Below are 15,329 nucleotides of genomic sequence, written 5' to 3' on the forward strand. Positions count from 1 at the left end.
TGCTTCCAGACCCTTCAAAAGTGAAATGAAATCGAACTGCCGCTGTCCACCGGAGTTGTTTTATGCGCGCATGTAACGTCTCGAATAGACGGAATAGCCAAAGCCATGTTGACGATCCATCCACCGCGATCACATCCACACGGCCTTTTTATAAGCAATCAGACGATCACTGGACGGCCAGAAGCCACAGACGTCCTCAGCCGGAGCAGTTGGCCGCAGCACCTCATCGACAAGCGACAGATATATACAGATATACTCCTACATGATGTAATTTGCCCCTGCCCGTTGACAATCCACTCCATTAAATTTCCCTGCGTTTCCTCCAGAAGACGACCCGTTCCTCTCGTCTTCTCACCCGAAAGTTTCTAGCTTTTTCTCGGCTCTCTCGCCTTGGTGGTGCATGCCGACGTTTTGGTTAGCACTCGATGCCGCCGTTGAACGGGGCGGAAAGATGGTGGCCAGTAGCGCCCGTTGCGTCAAATCTGCCTGTCGCGTCTCGACACGAACGGACGAACGTATCGCTGCAGAGGCAGAGGAGTGGCGCAAAGAAACGGCTAGCAGAGCAGGCAGGATGAGACCAACGCGTCTTTCTTTCGCTCTGACTGACGAACGGCGAGATTTGACGCGACGAGGTAAAGTTAACTATGACGGCGGAGCCGGTCGAGATCGAGCAAACCATATGCCCGTTCAAAACCAAGCGGCCGTTTTCGCTAGAGGGGTCTATGACGATTAAAGCAAGTAGACGTCGAGTGGTTTCTGACATTTTCTCGTCGATCTCTAGTCGCTGACGGGCGAGGGCGTGGACTATTATGCGGGAGTAGTAGCGCCACAGTTTCATCGCCTGCGCCAGCGGTTAGATCACGCATGATTCGTGCATAATAGCTAGCTAGTCACGTAGTAGTAGTACGTAGGCAGACGGCAGAGAAAATGTTTTAGATGGTGTAGTGGTTGGGGATGATAACGCTAATGATATCACGTGTGTCCTTGCTGGTGCTTAATCCGTTTGCCGCCAAATGCTAGCTGCTGCGCAAGCAGAGCCTAGGCCACGCCCCACGCCATTATTCCTCCCAATTCATATCAAAACACAGACACGTAGTACTAGTACGTTTATATCAGGAGGAGCTCGAGCGCTCAGCCGTGATCCGGCCTTGTTTATGTAATCATTTCGGGTCACTGACAGGAACTCATCACCAGTTCTTTGGCTTCCATTATAGCCTGCCCGTGCTCCGTTGCGGCAGCCGAGCCTGATAAAGTATAGTGGTGCTGCCGCTAATAATGAGAGAAACCACGAGCGAGAATGTGAGATTAATTAAGGAAAGCTGATTGGGGGTTGGCTGATGGAATAAATGCGTTCGGTACTGCTTCCGGAGTAGTGTAATCCGTGATCGTTCACGCAGCCAGGCTACCAAACGGAATGAACGGATTTGGGGAACAAAATTGAAATGAAACGAATCCCGCGCGTGCCCGCGTAGGGACAAGCATGGCCGGGCTGGCCGGTCGACCTGGCCCGCGGTGACGTCGCCGGAACCTTCCCGGTGGCCGTGACGGCGACCTCGACGGCGACGGCGACGGAGCCCGTGCTCCCGCCGGATTAACTGACGGCACGGGAGCGCCTGGCCGCACCGACCGGCGCGCGCGACCACCCTAGTAGCTACCGGTCTAGCTACCTAGCCGCTCCCAGGCAATGCTCCGTCAGGCGGCTAGGCACCTGCTTCCTGTCTGTCGCCGTTACGAGGTTCAGAATATTTGTTACAGTGCGTCTCTCTCGCTCGTTCTGTCACTGGCTGGAAAGCCAAAAGTTTTTCTCTTCTTTTCTGTTTAAATTTACCGATCACTTCTTCTTTTGAAAGCCTTTTTTTTCTACCCTGCTTGATTGAAGCGGCCTCTTTTACGCTTTTGCAGCGCTTTGTCCGTGCTTCGCCTCTGCACGCCAGGCATTTTAACTGATGATGACCTCGCCGGCTGGAGAACGGAGCGTGAGCGCACGTGATCCAGACGGCAGGGTCAGCTGAGAGCCTCAGACGTTTTCACCGTCTCCTCTTCGCTCCCGATGCGATCTTGGCTAACGAGGCGTGTGTGTACAACGCGATCTTGGTTGGTTGGTGAAACGCTCGCAACGCCGTGATCTCTGCATCAGTCTTTCGAAGATGCTCACAGGAAACTGTGTGTATTCATATGGATGAATGTATGCCCGTGTATATGAGCGCTTGCGTCTATACCACGTTTAAGAAAAAAAAATAGCTTCACGTTTGAGTTCCACACGCGGCTCCGAGCTGCCCTTTTTTTATATTTTATAAAAGAGTGAACCTAGAAAGCAAGAATCTGGTAGGCATGGTTTCGAAATGATTACAGATAGAATCAGCGAGACGTAGTTTGGAAATAATTACGGGTAGAATCTCATAGGCATGGTTTCGAAATAATTACAAATCAGAATCTGCTATCCACCGTTCATTCTGCATTCCACGACTGGTAGTACTGCTTCGGTCAAAGCACTGCCATTGAGTGTCGTGGTACTCCTGCTGGGATAGGATAATGGTAGGGTACGGGGCAATCGATTGACCCAAGACCGCACTTGGTTAGTGTGAGCGCCGGTTTTTAGTGTCAGGGTACCCTATGGTATGGTTGGCCCAAAAAGGGAAAAGAAAACAAGTACGTACCATACGGTCCCATACTTCCATGATCTGACCTGTGATAATGTCCTCTTGGTTCGCCACTCTACCCATCCAGAAGTTTCACCTTCATGTAATGTTTTGTAAAGTCTACCTCCATGGGCATGTTTTTTCCAGAATGACGGTGGTGCGTTATTTAGGAAAATTTGCTACATCATAATGAATGTGTTGCATGCACTTATCTATAGGCAAAGTTCTTTTAAGGACACAACAAATGTAAATCAAAAATTCATTTATAGTCGGGAGCTCTTTTATGGTACCCATGAATTACATTGGTCCGTCATTCCGGGAACGATGCTTTGGAACCTGAAAAAACAAAAATCAATTTCTAAAGTCAAGAATGAAAAAAAACACATGTACATATGGATGTATTTTTGTAAACCTATATAAATAGATCTGTATGAAAGTTGCATGATCCACATCTTCGATAAACTAGCGGCCAAAGCCCAAGAGTGGCGTCGAGGTCGGGATCCTTGTGGGGTTGAACCAACACGTGTTCACAAAGAAGCGCCGCATCCATGATAACTTCATGATGATGCCGCAGACGGCTAGGTACCTTCACATATCCAATGAATCCCACTTGATGCTTAAGCTGGACATCATGCAGGTCGTGGCTGGCGCACCTTTTCAAGGTGCTCCGGTTTGGTAGGGTTCAGCTTGCGTTTCCACATTGGGTCGCCATCCTACTTTCGACGAGCAGCACATGAGTGTTGTTGAATGGGGACCGGGCCTCGATGGCGTGGTATCAAGGGCCTCAGGCAAGGCGACCCGCCAATCCCCATGTTCTTTTGTGTTGGTAATCGACATGTAAAACATTTTTTTGGCTTAGGCAAGCAAGCTCAAGGTGTTGTAGCGCCTGACCCCATGGACTTGCAAGGACAGTGTCTCGCTTTACACGGATGATGTTGTCCTATTTTGCCATCCAGATAGGATGGATACATGCAATCCATGACCTCATTGCATTATTCGCCAGGTATTGCTAAGTGATTGGTGACTCCCATTGGTTGCTCTTGAGATGACAATGCTTATGGGCTGCCACCTCGTTTTCTTCCCAATCAAATACCTTGGAATCCTCCTCACCGCATGGAAGTCGTCCCGCGAGGCCCTCTAGTTCCTCGTCAATCGGATCCTAGACCGACTTCCTACTTGGAAGGCGTCCATGGTGATCAAGGTTGCCTGTGGTCAAGTTGTTCGTCCCACGTTGGTGGTCATGTGTGTCAAGAAATGGGCCATGAAGCAAATTGATAATATCCTTTGAGGGTTCCTCCAGATGGTCGGAGCACCTACTTTGGGCGACCATCGCCACAACTCTAGACGGGTAGAGCGCATACTTGGGGCGACCATTGCCATGTCGACTGGTCGAGGGTTTAGCACCCTCTCAAGCTTGGCGTGCCACCCCAACCTCGTGAAAACTGCGATGCGTCTCGAGGTTTGGTGGCTTGAGAGGATGTAGAGTGACCCATTGTGCCCTTGGCAGGACCTCACTAAGCAGTTCTCTGGAGATGAGTGTGAGGAGTTCACTGCTTCCACCAAGATGATGGTAGGTGACGGAACCTCTACCCTCTTCTGGGAGGACCGATGGATCGAGGGTAGGTCGATCTCTGAGACCACGCCTGAGCTACTTCTCCTAGTCTCGAGGCATATTCAGAAGCGCCGTACCATTCGCGAGGCTATCACTGATAGGCGGTGGATCATGTACACCCGTGGTCACACTTAAACCCCGTCGTGGTAGTGCATCTAGGTCTAGTGGATCATTCGTCTTGTGCAACACTCCGACTTGTGGGATGTTCTGTCTTGAAATTGAAGTGGCATGCACTCCTCCAAGTCATGCTACGACACCATACCCTCTTTGGGGTTTGGGCTTCATGGAAGACTTGGCACCCACGCTTGAAATTCGTTTGGCTCGCTTGCCATGACACATGTTGGATGACGAAGAGACTTGCCATGCGTTGTCTCCCTCACCCCTCCGCGGTGTGCAATGTGTGACTAGGAGGATGAGTCGGTGGACCACCTATTCAGTTGATGCCCCCCCCCCCCCCCCCCAAAAAAAAGCGCGCGCGTTTGATACGAGGCCCCATGTCCGTGGAGTTGGGTTCGCGGGGATTGGTGGCGCAAGGCCACCCACTCTGCCCCTACCGCTACGCGCAAAGGCGCGTACACGATGACCATGTTGACGCCGTGATCGATGAATCTGGAAGCATCACAATGCGGACATCTTCAAAGGCGCACGCCCAAACATTGCCAGCCTCCTCGACACGGTCGAGGTGGGGGCTAGGTTGTGGGTGCAGGTGGACGCTACCGGGCTCGCAGATCTACCGTCTGAACACTTAGGGGCATGGCCTTTTCTCGATATATAAGATAAAGTTGTATCATGAAATGATTTAACACGTAAGCTAAACCCGTTGATCCAGTGAACGCTGCACGTTTCAAGCCCACGAGCTCGGCGCGTGCCTGTACGGTGCTCGGTGTCTGTAAAGAAAAAGTTGGTCACGCAGTGGATACCGTCCCGTTTCTGGTGGCGCCGGCTCGGCGGTGCACGCTGCACGCACACACCGCACCAGACACCACCCTCACCTGCACGCCGCATGCCCTCCCCTCCGCTTTTGGTGCCGTGGACGCCGGGGCAAGGCAAGGCAGCTAGCCACCTAGCTCACCGGGCCCGACCCGACGCCGTTAGAATAGCATAGCAGGGACGGGGACGGCCCCCCGACGGAACGGAAAAGGCGCGGTCAACTCGCTCGACCCACCCCACCACCGCCACACCGGATAAACAAACCGGAGCCCAGCGCCCCGCCCCGCCCCGCTCCTTTCCTCATTCATTCATCTCTCTCCCTCTCCCATCTCCCCTCGCCTTCTTCACACAGCGCGCACGCGGCGCAGCCGAGAGAGCACGCGAGGAGGAGAGGTAGCCGGCGCTCGGAGCTCGCAGAGGCTAACCCGGAACCGTCCAGCGGGAGTGGCCTGGCCTGGCCCTGGCGCGTGCCCGTCCTGTGCGTCCGGGAGCTGTGGCGGCGCCGGCTCGGCTGAATGCGATGTGAGCTCCGGTCCTCCCTTCCCCCCCGGGCGGCTCTGGGTCGATTTTGCCTGGTTTCCGTGGGTTTTGTGGGGTTCTGTTTTTGTGCGGGTTGTGTTCTGAGTGTGTTCCGTGAGTGGCGGCGCGGCGATGGCGTGGCCCTCGGGGTCGCCGGATCGGTAGATCGTACCCTCTCTGGTTCCGTAGATGCGCGCGTTCTCCGGGGCGAATTCTCGCGGAAGAGCGTGGACTTTTGGGCCGTCTCCCTCAGAATTTATTTGTTTTTCTTACATTGCAGGGGTTGAGCAGAGGAACCAGTTGTACTTCTATATTTTTCAAAACTGGGCTTGTTTATTATGTTATCTTTCTACAGTATAATATGCTATACGATACGTACATCCTAGTATTAAACTTGCTAGTATGCTAGTTTATGTATTAGTATTAGCGTGAAGAGAAAACGAAGAGAGGGCTATGGTTTGGTTCTGCAAGGCACAATATTTCATTTCATCTTCAAAATGCAATAGAAATTGGCGGCAACTAATTGGGATGGTTTCATTTCATCTTCATTTCTTGGTGCTACGTTCCCCCACAGCTTCCACGGGAAGTTAACTCTCACACAAAAAACATGTGACGTGCCCTCCGGTAGCCAAACTGTCATTTCTCAGCACTGTGCATGCATTTTTAGGCAGTTTTCCGAAACTTCCAGCTGTCTTGCGCTTACAGTGACGTCTGGTTTATATGTATGTAGCCAAAAAGTGTGTTCTTGCGCCATGAGCAATTTGTGGGTTCAGGGGTTCCTCTTTGATTGCTAGTTAGGCCTACCTAGTTGTTACACAGTCACTGTGAGCCTATCTCAATCAAATCCGTCAGTGTTACTAATCCTGCCTTGTTTGCTTATGGAGATTTTTTGTTCTCACAGGGACAGCTCGTAGCGGCTGCTTCAGTCATGCGCTTTCTGGCGGTCTAATCTTTCCGAGGAGGCGCGGTAATCTACTTGTTCATTGTTCTATGATTCTATCAACTGGAGCAGCTAAAAGATTGTTGGTAACCTTGTTTATTTCCAATTGCAGGCAGTATCGTATGCCTTACTATCTGGCATTGGCTGGCTTAGATGTCGTTTCGTAGCATAGCTCGTGATGTTAGGGATGGTTTCGGTAGCTTGTCGAGACGGAGCTTTGATGTGACAATCGCAAGCCTTTACGGTCTTACTGGGCACCACAAGGGGAAGGCTCAGAGCTCACTGGATGACTTCCTCGATCCAGCTCCTGTAATTCAAGAGAGCCGGTGGGCAAGTCTTCCTCCTGAGCTCCTCCAAGATATCATAAGGAGACTGGAGGCTGATGAGAGTACCTGGCCATCCAGGAAGCATGTCGTCTGCTTCGCGGCTGTTTGTAAGACATGGAGGGAAATGTGCAAAGAGATTGTGCTGAGCCCTGAGTTCTCTGGGAAGCTTACGTTCCGAGTCTCTCTAAAGCAGGTAAAGGGAAAAAAAGAGATACCGACATCCTTTGCTGAAAGTACCTACTACTATTATACTAAAACCGTGAGCAGTGGACATCTTTCCTTGTGCTTCATACGCTACAACTTTTGTTGTTTTGACAGCCTGGTCCTCGAGATGGAATGATTCAATGTTTTATAAAGAGGAACAAATCAAAATCCACCTATCAGCTCTACCTGTGCCTTACCAATGGTATGTCATGCTTCCCTCATTTGTACTAGCAATGCTCATCAGTTGTACATTTTTTTTCTGTGTATGGTGGTTTATTATCTCACTGAGATATAGTCGAGGTCTGGAGGATGAAAACATAACCAGTCTCAAATATTTCATAATGTTTGAGTGCTTTAATCGACTGATCTGCCTCGTTTCATGCAAACCTTTCTGGTTCTGACTTCTGAACATGGGAAATGTTTTTCTGTATGAAGTGATCAAATGCCTGAATTATCTCCTCCCACTTAATCAAATGTGCTGAATCTTTTTCTTTTGAGCAGTTGTTACTGCAGAAACTGGCAAGTTCCTCTTATCTGCTAAACGGAACCGCAAGACATCTTGCACAGAGTATGCCATCTCAATGGACTCTGCCAACACCTCAAGATCGAACAGAACCTACATTGGAAAGCTGAGGTAATTAATACTTACTAGGTTTATGGAAGAAAAACTTTTGACATTCTGCTTGTTTGGGAGTGTGACACCAAGCTTACCATTTTTCCAGGTCAAACTTCCTCGGCACAAAGTTTTTAATCTACGACACGCAGCCCCCGTACAACGGGGCCGTAGTCCCACCTGTTGGAAGGAGCAGCAGAAGGTTCAACTCAACAAGGGTCTCTCCGAAGGTGCCTGCCGTCAGTTACAACATAGCCCAGGTGACATACGAGCTGAATGTTCTTGGCACGAGAGGGCCTAGGCGGATGCGCTGCATCATGCACTCCATACCGGCCTCCTCGGTCGAGCCCGGCGGCGTCGTCCCCGGCCAGCCGGAGCAGATCGTGCCTCGAGCCCTGGGGGACTCGTTCCGCAGCATCACGTCCTTCTCCCAGTCGTTCCGCAGCAGCGCCACCTTCTCCAGGTCCATCATGGACCAGTCCATGGACTTCAACAGCGCGCGCTTCTCCGAGATCAGCGGCGGCGGGATGACGGACGGCGACGGCGAGGGCGAGGTCAAGGAGCGGCCGCTGGTGCTCCGCAACAAGCCCCCGAGGTGGCACGAGCAGCTGCAGTGCTGGTGCCTCAACTTCCGCGGCCGCGTGACCATCGCCTCGGTGAAGAACTTCCAGCTCACCGCCGCGTCGAACCCGCCGCCGGCGGGCGCCCCGACGCCCTCGCAGCCCGGCCCGGTCGACCCGGAGAAGGTCATCCTGCAGTTTGGGAAGGTCGCGAGGGACATGTTCACCATGGACTACCGCTACCCTCTGTCGGCGTTCCAGGCGTTCGCCATCTGCCTCAGTAGCTTCGACACGAAACTGGCCTGTGAATAATTCGTGACACCAAGACCGAAGCGAAAGCGAAGAAGAAGGGGGCGCCGGCGCAGATGATCCGACGACGGCGCCCTGGTTCCTTAGGTTGTTGTAGATCGTGTTCGCGTTTCGCCGTCGTGTTTTTCCTGCTTGTAATTGTGCTTGCTGCTGTAGTAATTTGAACCGGACGTATCATACATGAAAAGCATGTGATTCTTGGCCTGCCTGCCCTCTCTCTTCCATGATACGACGTGCACCCGTCCACGCAGGCATCCACCGATCCATCATCCATGGTGCAATGTAACATGCCCTGGCAGTGCCACACAATAATAAGAAGAAAGTTACGTACCATTGACCAACTGTCCTGTGCGCTTTCCGAAACAATGCAGGAAACAAAAGCTGGCGTGGGGCTCCCGTTCTGCGCCCCCGGCGTCGCCCGAATTGTGCGAGTCCTGTCGCTCTCGCCGGCCCCGAGGCGGAAGGAGAGGAAGGCTCGGCATGGCGTGCCGCTTTTATTAGTGGCCATGGTCAGTCACGGAGACGGAGGGCCGGTGACCACGCCTGAGCTGTGCTATGCTATGCAAGTGCGGGTTAATCATTGCCTGCGGGATGTCGACGCCCCTTCCGATGGCGCGCTGGTCACACAGGACAAAACAGTGCCTGCCGCGCTGCGCGCCCGACGGGGGCAACGGCATCGTCTCACATGGGGGGCTGCCTGCCTTTTCCCGTCTCCTTGAGTGAGTGTGCATGCCATGCCAACATCTTTTAATTGGGTTCGGGTTTCTTTCATCAATCAGTGGGGGAGCTCGTTGAGGAGGCAGGATAAAGGGGAAAAGATCGAAAGGGTGGAAGGGCGAGCAGACAGGGACCTACTCCGGCGAGAGGTGTGTCGCTGTTTCTTCGAACTGGAACGCACACAGACGCCGCGGCGCGTAGCACCTCGACGCGTCGCCTTTCTGGCTCGCCCGCGAGTAGTGCTCCACGAGCGCGCGCAAGAGGGATGTGCTGGTGCCGGTGCCGTGGCGTGGTTTCGCGTACGTTTGGAATCCTGGACCAGGAGGACGACAGGAGAAGCGACGGCGACGGTGACGGCGTGTGCGAGGACGGGGAGGCACGCACGGCGGCATGCGCAACAGCGACATTGCTTTCGAGAATGGCTGATGTGGGTACTTGGCACCAGTTATGCGTTCAGTAATCGATCGATCGGTTGCAGTGTTGCACGATGGGTGAAGCAAGGCCTTTGACTTGGGCATCCGCGTGTTCCGTGTCGCTTGTGCTTTGATACTGCGGTGGAGATGTGGTGTTGTGATGGGGATGTAGTTTTCAGATAACTGTTTCGTGCTCGAACGGATAAGGATGGCAGCGAGATCTACTGGTAGGACCGGAAGGGCCGGTGCCCGGTGCTGGTTTGCTTAGCTTTACTGAACTGTACTCTGTTTTGGTTTCCTATTTGTGTTTCAATCCAGGGAGAGTGGTCTATAAATAATTTCAAGAGGTTCTAAAGGACTTGCTTTTTAGCATATAAATGATTTTTTAAAGAATTAAAGACTTTTTTAGCAGAACATGGTTCTTTATTCATTCAAAACATTCATTTGTAGTTAGGTAGCTACACTACAAGAGGAATTCCGGTTTTGGGAACTTTTTGGAAGCTTCCTGGTCGATTTCTGTCTATAGCTTTTCTTTTTTATAGTTTTTATATAGCGTTTTTGTTTTTCCTTTTCTTATAATGTTTGTAAATTCCAAAATTTCTTTGAATTGCTCAAAAAATGTTCAGAAAATTGTTAAAATGTTTCAGATATTTATAATTCATTTGTAGTTTTTTGTAAAATGTTTGAAAATTTCAAAAATTGTTTGCAATTACGAAAAATGCTGGAAAGTAGAAAATAATCAGGATTTTGAATAATGATTGGTAATTACTTAGTAAAAAAAATAAAATTAAAGAAAAACATTCTCCTTTTAAAAACGTCCAAAACAAAACAAAAAATTCTGAAATTAGGTTGTAATCATCGCCTCTGTGCAAATGCCCAACATCTTGACGCACAAAGCATCATATAGGGAGTCCTGTCCCAGAGGCGCCCTATGCAGTGCTGCCACTGATCCAAAGCATCGCACAACGGGCTGGACCGGCGTGAGGGGCGACCATACGCCTCAAGCCACCGGGCTGCAACCATGGCCCGGAAACCATTGGTTCTCGAAGAAGAACCAAGGATTTTGCCTTTGGGAAAGCTCGCCGGAGTCCACCATGACTACCAGATCGGGGTATTGATTAGAACCAAGCCAATGACCGTTGATCGCGAGGTTGGAAACTTGGCCTCCAAGTCGCAGAATACAAACACGCAATCGAGCACACTTCTAGTTGGGGTCTTGGGGCTGCGGGGGCTATATCTTGCTTATGGCGAGCTATATGCTCCCCTCGCCTAAAGCTTTGCCTGCGCGGAATAGTACAGGGGCAACCCATTTTGTATCGTTCCTTCGCTCGCTCAATTCATTGTCTTCAGTCTCTTCTTTTTTTACTTTCATATTTGTTTTATTCGATTTATTAGTTTCCTCTATTTTTTTTGCTTTCTCCAATTTTCTCTATTTATCAATTTTCATTGGTTTTTTCTTGGTTTTCACAGGTTTCTTTTCTTTTCTTTCTTTTTTTCTTCAGATTCCTTTCTTGGGTTTGATTGTTTCTCTTTATTTCTTTCTCCGCTTCACTATTTTCCATTTTTTGCACTCATTATCTTTGGTTTTCCGTTTTCTTTGGTTCTTTTTTGGTTTTCTTTGTTTCTCATTATTTCATTTTCGGTTTTATTGTTTATTTTCTTTCTCTTTCCGTATAGAACAAGATTTTTTATAAATGTTTAATATTTATTCAAATACATGAAACATTTTTGGCATACATCTGAAAAAACTTTGTGTACCCGTTGAACATTTTTTGAAATACACGATTAACATTTCTTTTCGAAAAATATATTTTTGATGTCAATTTTTTTCATACACATTCTAAATTTTCCGCATACATCTGAAACATTTTTTGTGTAGATGTTTAAAATTTCTCAAATAAAATTTTAACATTCTTTTATTTCTATTCTTTCGCATAAACATTCTACCTTTTTGTATACCCTAGGAACATTTTTTGTGTACAGTTTTAACATGTTTCAAGTATAATTACATTTTTCAAACATATACTTTTTAATATCTATTTTTCGCATACACATTCTACATTTTTTGTATACATCAGGAACACTTTTGATATACATGTTTAACATTTTAAAATACATGATTAGTATTTTTTAAAGCATATAATTTTTGTGTCTAATTTTTTCCATACGCATTGTAATTTGTGTGTATACATCAGGAATATTTTTATACATGTTTAATATTTTCTAAATACATAATTTACCTTTTTCATATATATGTTTTTATTTCTATTTTTCCACACACATTGTACATTATTTGTATATATCAATAACATTTTTATACACCTTTTAGATTTTTAAATACATGATTAACATTTTTTCATATAAATGTTTTGATGTTTAATTTTCATCATACATATTGTACAATTTTCATATACATTAGAAACATTTTTCTATACACATTTAATATTTTTCTAAATGCACGATTAACATTTTTCAATTTGAGTATGCAAAGTGAATTTTATAATAGATATATTTAAAATATTTCAGAATATAGATGTGAAAATAAAAGCTGAAGGCCTGTGGTTCCTACAGGGCTCACATGTCTGGCTGTTAGCGAGACATAGTTGTGCTCGGTCAGGGCGAGTTTTTTTTTGTTATTGAAATCGCCGCTTAGGGCAAGTTTTTTTGTGGGAAACTTTCGATCTATTCATTTTCAATCATGGCAGTACAACGAACACAAGAAATAATAAAAATTATATTCAGATTCATAGACCACCTAGCGACGACCATAAGCACCGAAGCAAGCCGAAGGCGCGCCGCCGTCATCGCCCTCCCTCGCCAGAGCCGGGCACAACTTTTTATAGTAGACAGTCGGGAAGTCGTCGTGCTAAGACCCCATAGGACCAACACACCAGAATAGCAACCGCTGCCGATGAAGAGAAGTTTAGATCAGAAGGATCCAACTTGAAGACACATGAACAAAGCCCGGATCCGAGCGGATCCACAAAAGACAACCACCGACCAAATCCTATGAGATCCGGCGAAGACACACCTCCACACGCCCTAGACGCAACCTTATTCCATCTTCAAGAAACCGCCACCGCCTCGTCTTCCCGAGCAGGACACAGACTCCAACAAAACTTGATAAGCACATAAAAATAGATCCCTCCCATGACAAGGACCGGGATTCACGCTCACCCATGACACTAAGGCCACAGGAGACGTGGCAGATCGGCAGCGCCGCCGCCGGGAGGCAAAAACCCTAGCCGCAGATTACAAAAGGGACCGCTGCTCTGTGGCTTCTTCCGCGCCTTAGGGCGAGTTCATTGTTCGTCCACGTGAATCTGGCACCAGATCGGATTTATCCCTAGCTCCTCGCAGCAGGTTAAAATCCCCTCCTACCAGCACCCATCTCTTGTACTCATTCGAGTAGTTCTAGAGAAAAAAGGGACAGGATGGTGTCCATCCCCATTCCTTGTGCCGCCGTTGATCGTTCAACCCCAGGGAATATTAAGCGTACGTACGTCGGTACGTGTACAAATCAGAACGCGGCGGAGCGGCGCTAGAAGCAACCTCGCACGTCACCGGCAGCGAGCAACGACGACCTGGCACTTCTCCTCGGCCCGCACGCATGACGCGCTACCACATACATATATACCACCTACCTCAGATGGACGCCAAGCGAGAGACCAAGCTGCAGTTTCCATCGCAGCCCTACCTGTTGATAATTCAGCAGCGTCGATGTCGGTAGGCAAGAAGCCGTCGCCGTCGACGTCGCGGCACGACGCGGAGAAGGCCGCCGAAGAAGTAGAGGGAGGAGACAACAGCGGCGGCGACGTCGCCGTGATGCAGCGGAAGGAGAGCGGTGGGAAGAAGGCGGCCGATCAGCGGCGGTACAGCCGGTGCTTCTCGGGGCTGGAGATCAGCATCGGTCCGGGCCCGCTCAAGGACGTCGACGCCGGGAAGCTCAAAGGGCAGATCAGGAAGTGGGCCAGGGCCGTCGTGGGCTACGCGCGCCAGCTCAGCTTCGGCTCGCCGAGGTCCTCCCCTCGCAAGTCCGGCGACGGCGCCACGCCGAAGTCGGCCGCCGTCCGGTCCAAGTCTGGCCTCGGCGGCGCCAGGAGCGACCCTCCCTCGGCCGAGCTGCCACCGTGAAAGCTTTGGTAACTTACAAGAGTACTCCTTGACCGGTCGGTTGCGTGTGACCACGTAGAGTTATTCAGCTTCTTCCTTTCTTCCTCCCATCTTATAATATTAAAAATTTATTTGATTTGTTTTCCCATGCTTGGCTTGATTATCTCTTTCGGTTGAGTAAGATTCTTTGATTCAATTGTTCGTGCATAGACACCAGATATGTACATGTTCAATAATAATGATTTACTCCTACTATGGATGCTTCAATTGCAGCGTAACTATATACATACGGAGCAGTCTCAATCGCTTTGTAAACTTAATTATTTGTCTACCATTGATGGTGTGGTGATATTCTACCACCTTTCACCGTGAGAAGTATCATGAACTAGTATTATGTGTCTGGTACTATTTAATTATGTGCATAATACTAATCTATGATAAGAACTCCCCAATGTCGTAGTATATACACTATTATCATATTATTATTATTTTATCATTTGTAGAATTATAATATAAAGTTGTACTTACGATTTAGTTTTTAATATATTTTTCTTGTCTGTTGTATTATGATACGATATCACAATCATCTTTCACATTATTAATTGCAGTGTCACGTCATATTTTTCACTTAGATGCCAATGCTTATGATACTCTCGTTGATGCTCTATCCATTCATCTTTACTTTGCTCATAACTTTAATCACGCATACCATCTCCAAACCCACATCCGTGCATACCCGATGTCGTCAGCCGCCACGTGGCCAACCGAATCATCCTACTGCTTTCCTTAGAGCAAGTATGATAAAGTGATGTAAGCAAGCTATAAGGACCAAAATACTATATTTTCACTGAGTTGAATGAGAGTGAGGATGATAGGGAATGAAAGCAAGTTGTAGAATAAGAGCCGGCTCTAACACGGACTCCAGGAAACATTGTGAGAGTGTAAGATGGGTCATTTACTAATAAAGTAGTACTTCTTTGTATCCAACTACCATACATATTGGCTATTAGGTTGAATATAGATGATATGTCAACAAGGTATAGCCATTACTTGGCTCTACTATTAACCAATGCTCTAAGCTCATGACACTTCTTCCTTTGGATCATATCGAGACACTCCTAGCTTCTCCTAGCTCCGTCCCATCCAGTATCGGCTTAGGAAGGCCACGACCTATCTTCCCACATGAAAGGATCGATGCATCTGGCTGAGGTGCAGTTGAACGACAACCATGGCCGAGCGTCGGTTCACCGAACAGAGTGGTGGCAGCGTCACTCTCCTCCATCCTCTCGGTCAACACCCACGACTCATGGCCTCCACCATCGAAGCAGCATCCTCGCTGAAGTGCAATCAAGATCTCCGCCAACCTTGTGCAACATAGTTGAATCAAACATATTAATATTCGTTATCATTTTCTACGGGGTCATGTTTCACGTG

General features: G+C 48.6%; 2 protein-coding genes across 3 annotated transcripts; both read left to right on the plus strand.

Moving 5' to 3' along the window:
* Positions 1-5,380: 5,380 nt before the first annotated feature.
* Positions 5,381-8,856, plus strand: LOC109750394 (tubby-like F-box protein 3). Of its 2 annotated transcripts, none has more exons than XM_020309357.4 (6): positions 5,381-5,703; positions 6,602-6,667; positions 6,753-7,159; positions 7,285-7,372; positions 7,672-7,804; positions 7,893-8,856. In XM_020309357.4, the coding sequence occupies exons 3-6, from the start codon at positions 6,794-6,796 to the stop codon at positions 8,653-8,655; spliced, it is 1,350 nt and encodes a 449-aa protein (XP_020164946.1). In that variant the 5' UTR covers positions 5,381-5,703; positions 6,602-6,667; positions 6,753-6,793; the 3' UTR covers positions 8,656-8,856. The 2 variants fall into 2 exon arrangements, with proteins under 2 accessions (XP_020164946.1, XP_045090985.1); XM_045235050.2 differs by having other exon boundaries at positions 5,468-5,703; positions 6,585-6,667.
* Positions 8,857-12,339: 3,483 nt separating this feature from the next.
* Positions 12,340-14,162, plus strand: LOC109750415 (uncharacterized). The gene has a single exon (XM_020309375.4). The coding sequence runs from the start codon at positions 13,503-13,505 to the stop codon at positions 13,914-13,916; it is 414 nt and encodes a 137-aa protein (XP_020164964.1). The 5' UTR covers positions 12,340-13,502; the 3' UTR covers positions 13,917-14,162.
* The last annotated feature ends 1,167 nt before the right edge of the window (positions 14,163-15,329 follow it).

The sequence above is a fragment of the Aegilops tauschii genome, chromosome 3, assembly GCF_002575655.3.
Source record: "Aegilops tauschii subsp. strangulata cultivar AL8/78 chromosome 3, Aet v6.0, whole genome shotgun sequence".
Lineage (NCBI taxonomy): Eukaryota > Viridiplantae > Streptophyta > Magnoliopsida > Poales > Poaceae > Aegilops > Aegilops tauschii.

Excerpts from the sequence above, each read along its gene's own strand:
- LOC109750394 (XM_020309357.4), top strand. The coding sequence starts at position 6,794 with ATGTCGTTTCGTAGCATAGCTCGTGATGTTAGGGATGGTTTCGGTAGC. Across the intron at positions 7,373-7,671 it reads CTACCTGTGCCTTACCAATG|TTGTTACTGCAGAAACTGGC; the intron begins GTATGTCATGCT and ends TCTTTTGAGCAG. Across the intron at positions 7,805-7,892 it reads ACCTACATTGGAAAGCTGAG|GTCAAACTTCCTCGGCACAA; the intron begins GTAATTAATACT and ends CCATTTTTCCAG.
- LOC109750415 (XM_020309375.4), top strand. The coding sequence starts at position 13,503 with ATGTCGGTAGGCAAGAAGCCGTCGCCGTCGACGTCGCGGCACGACGCG.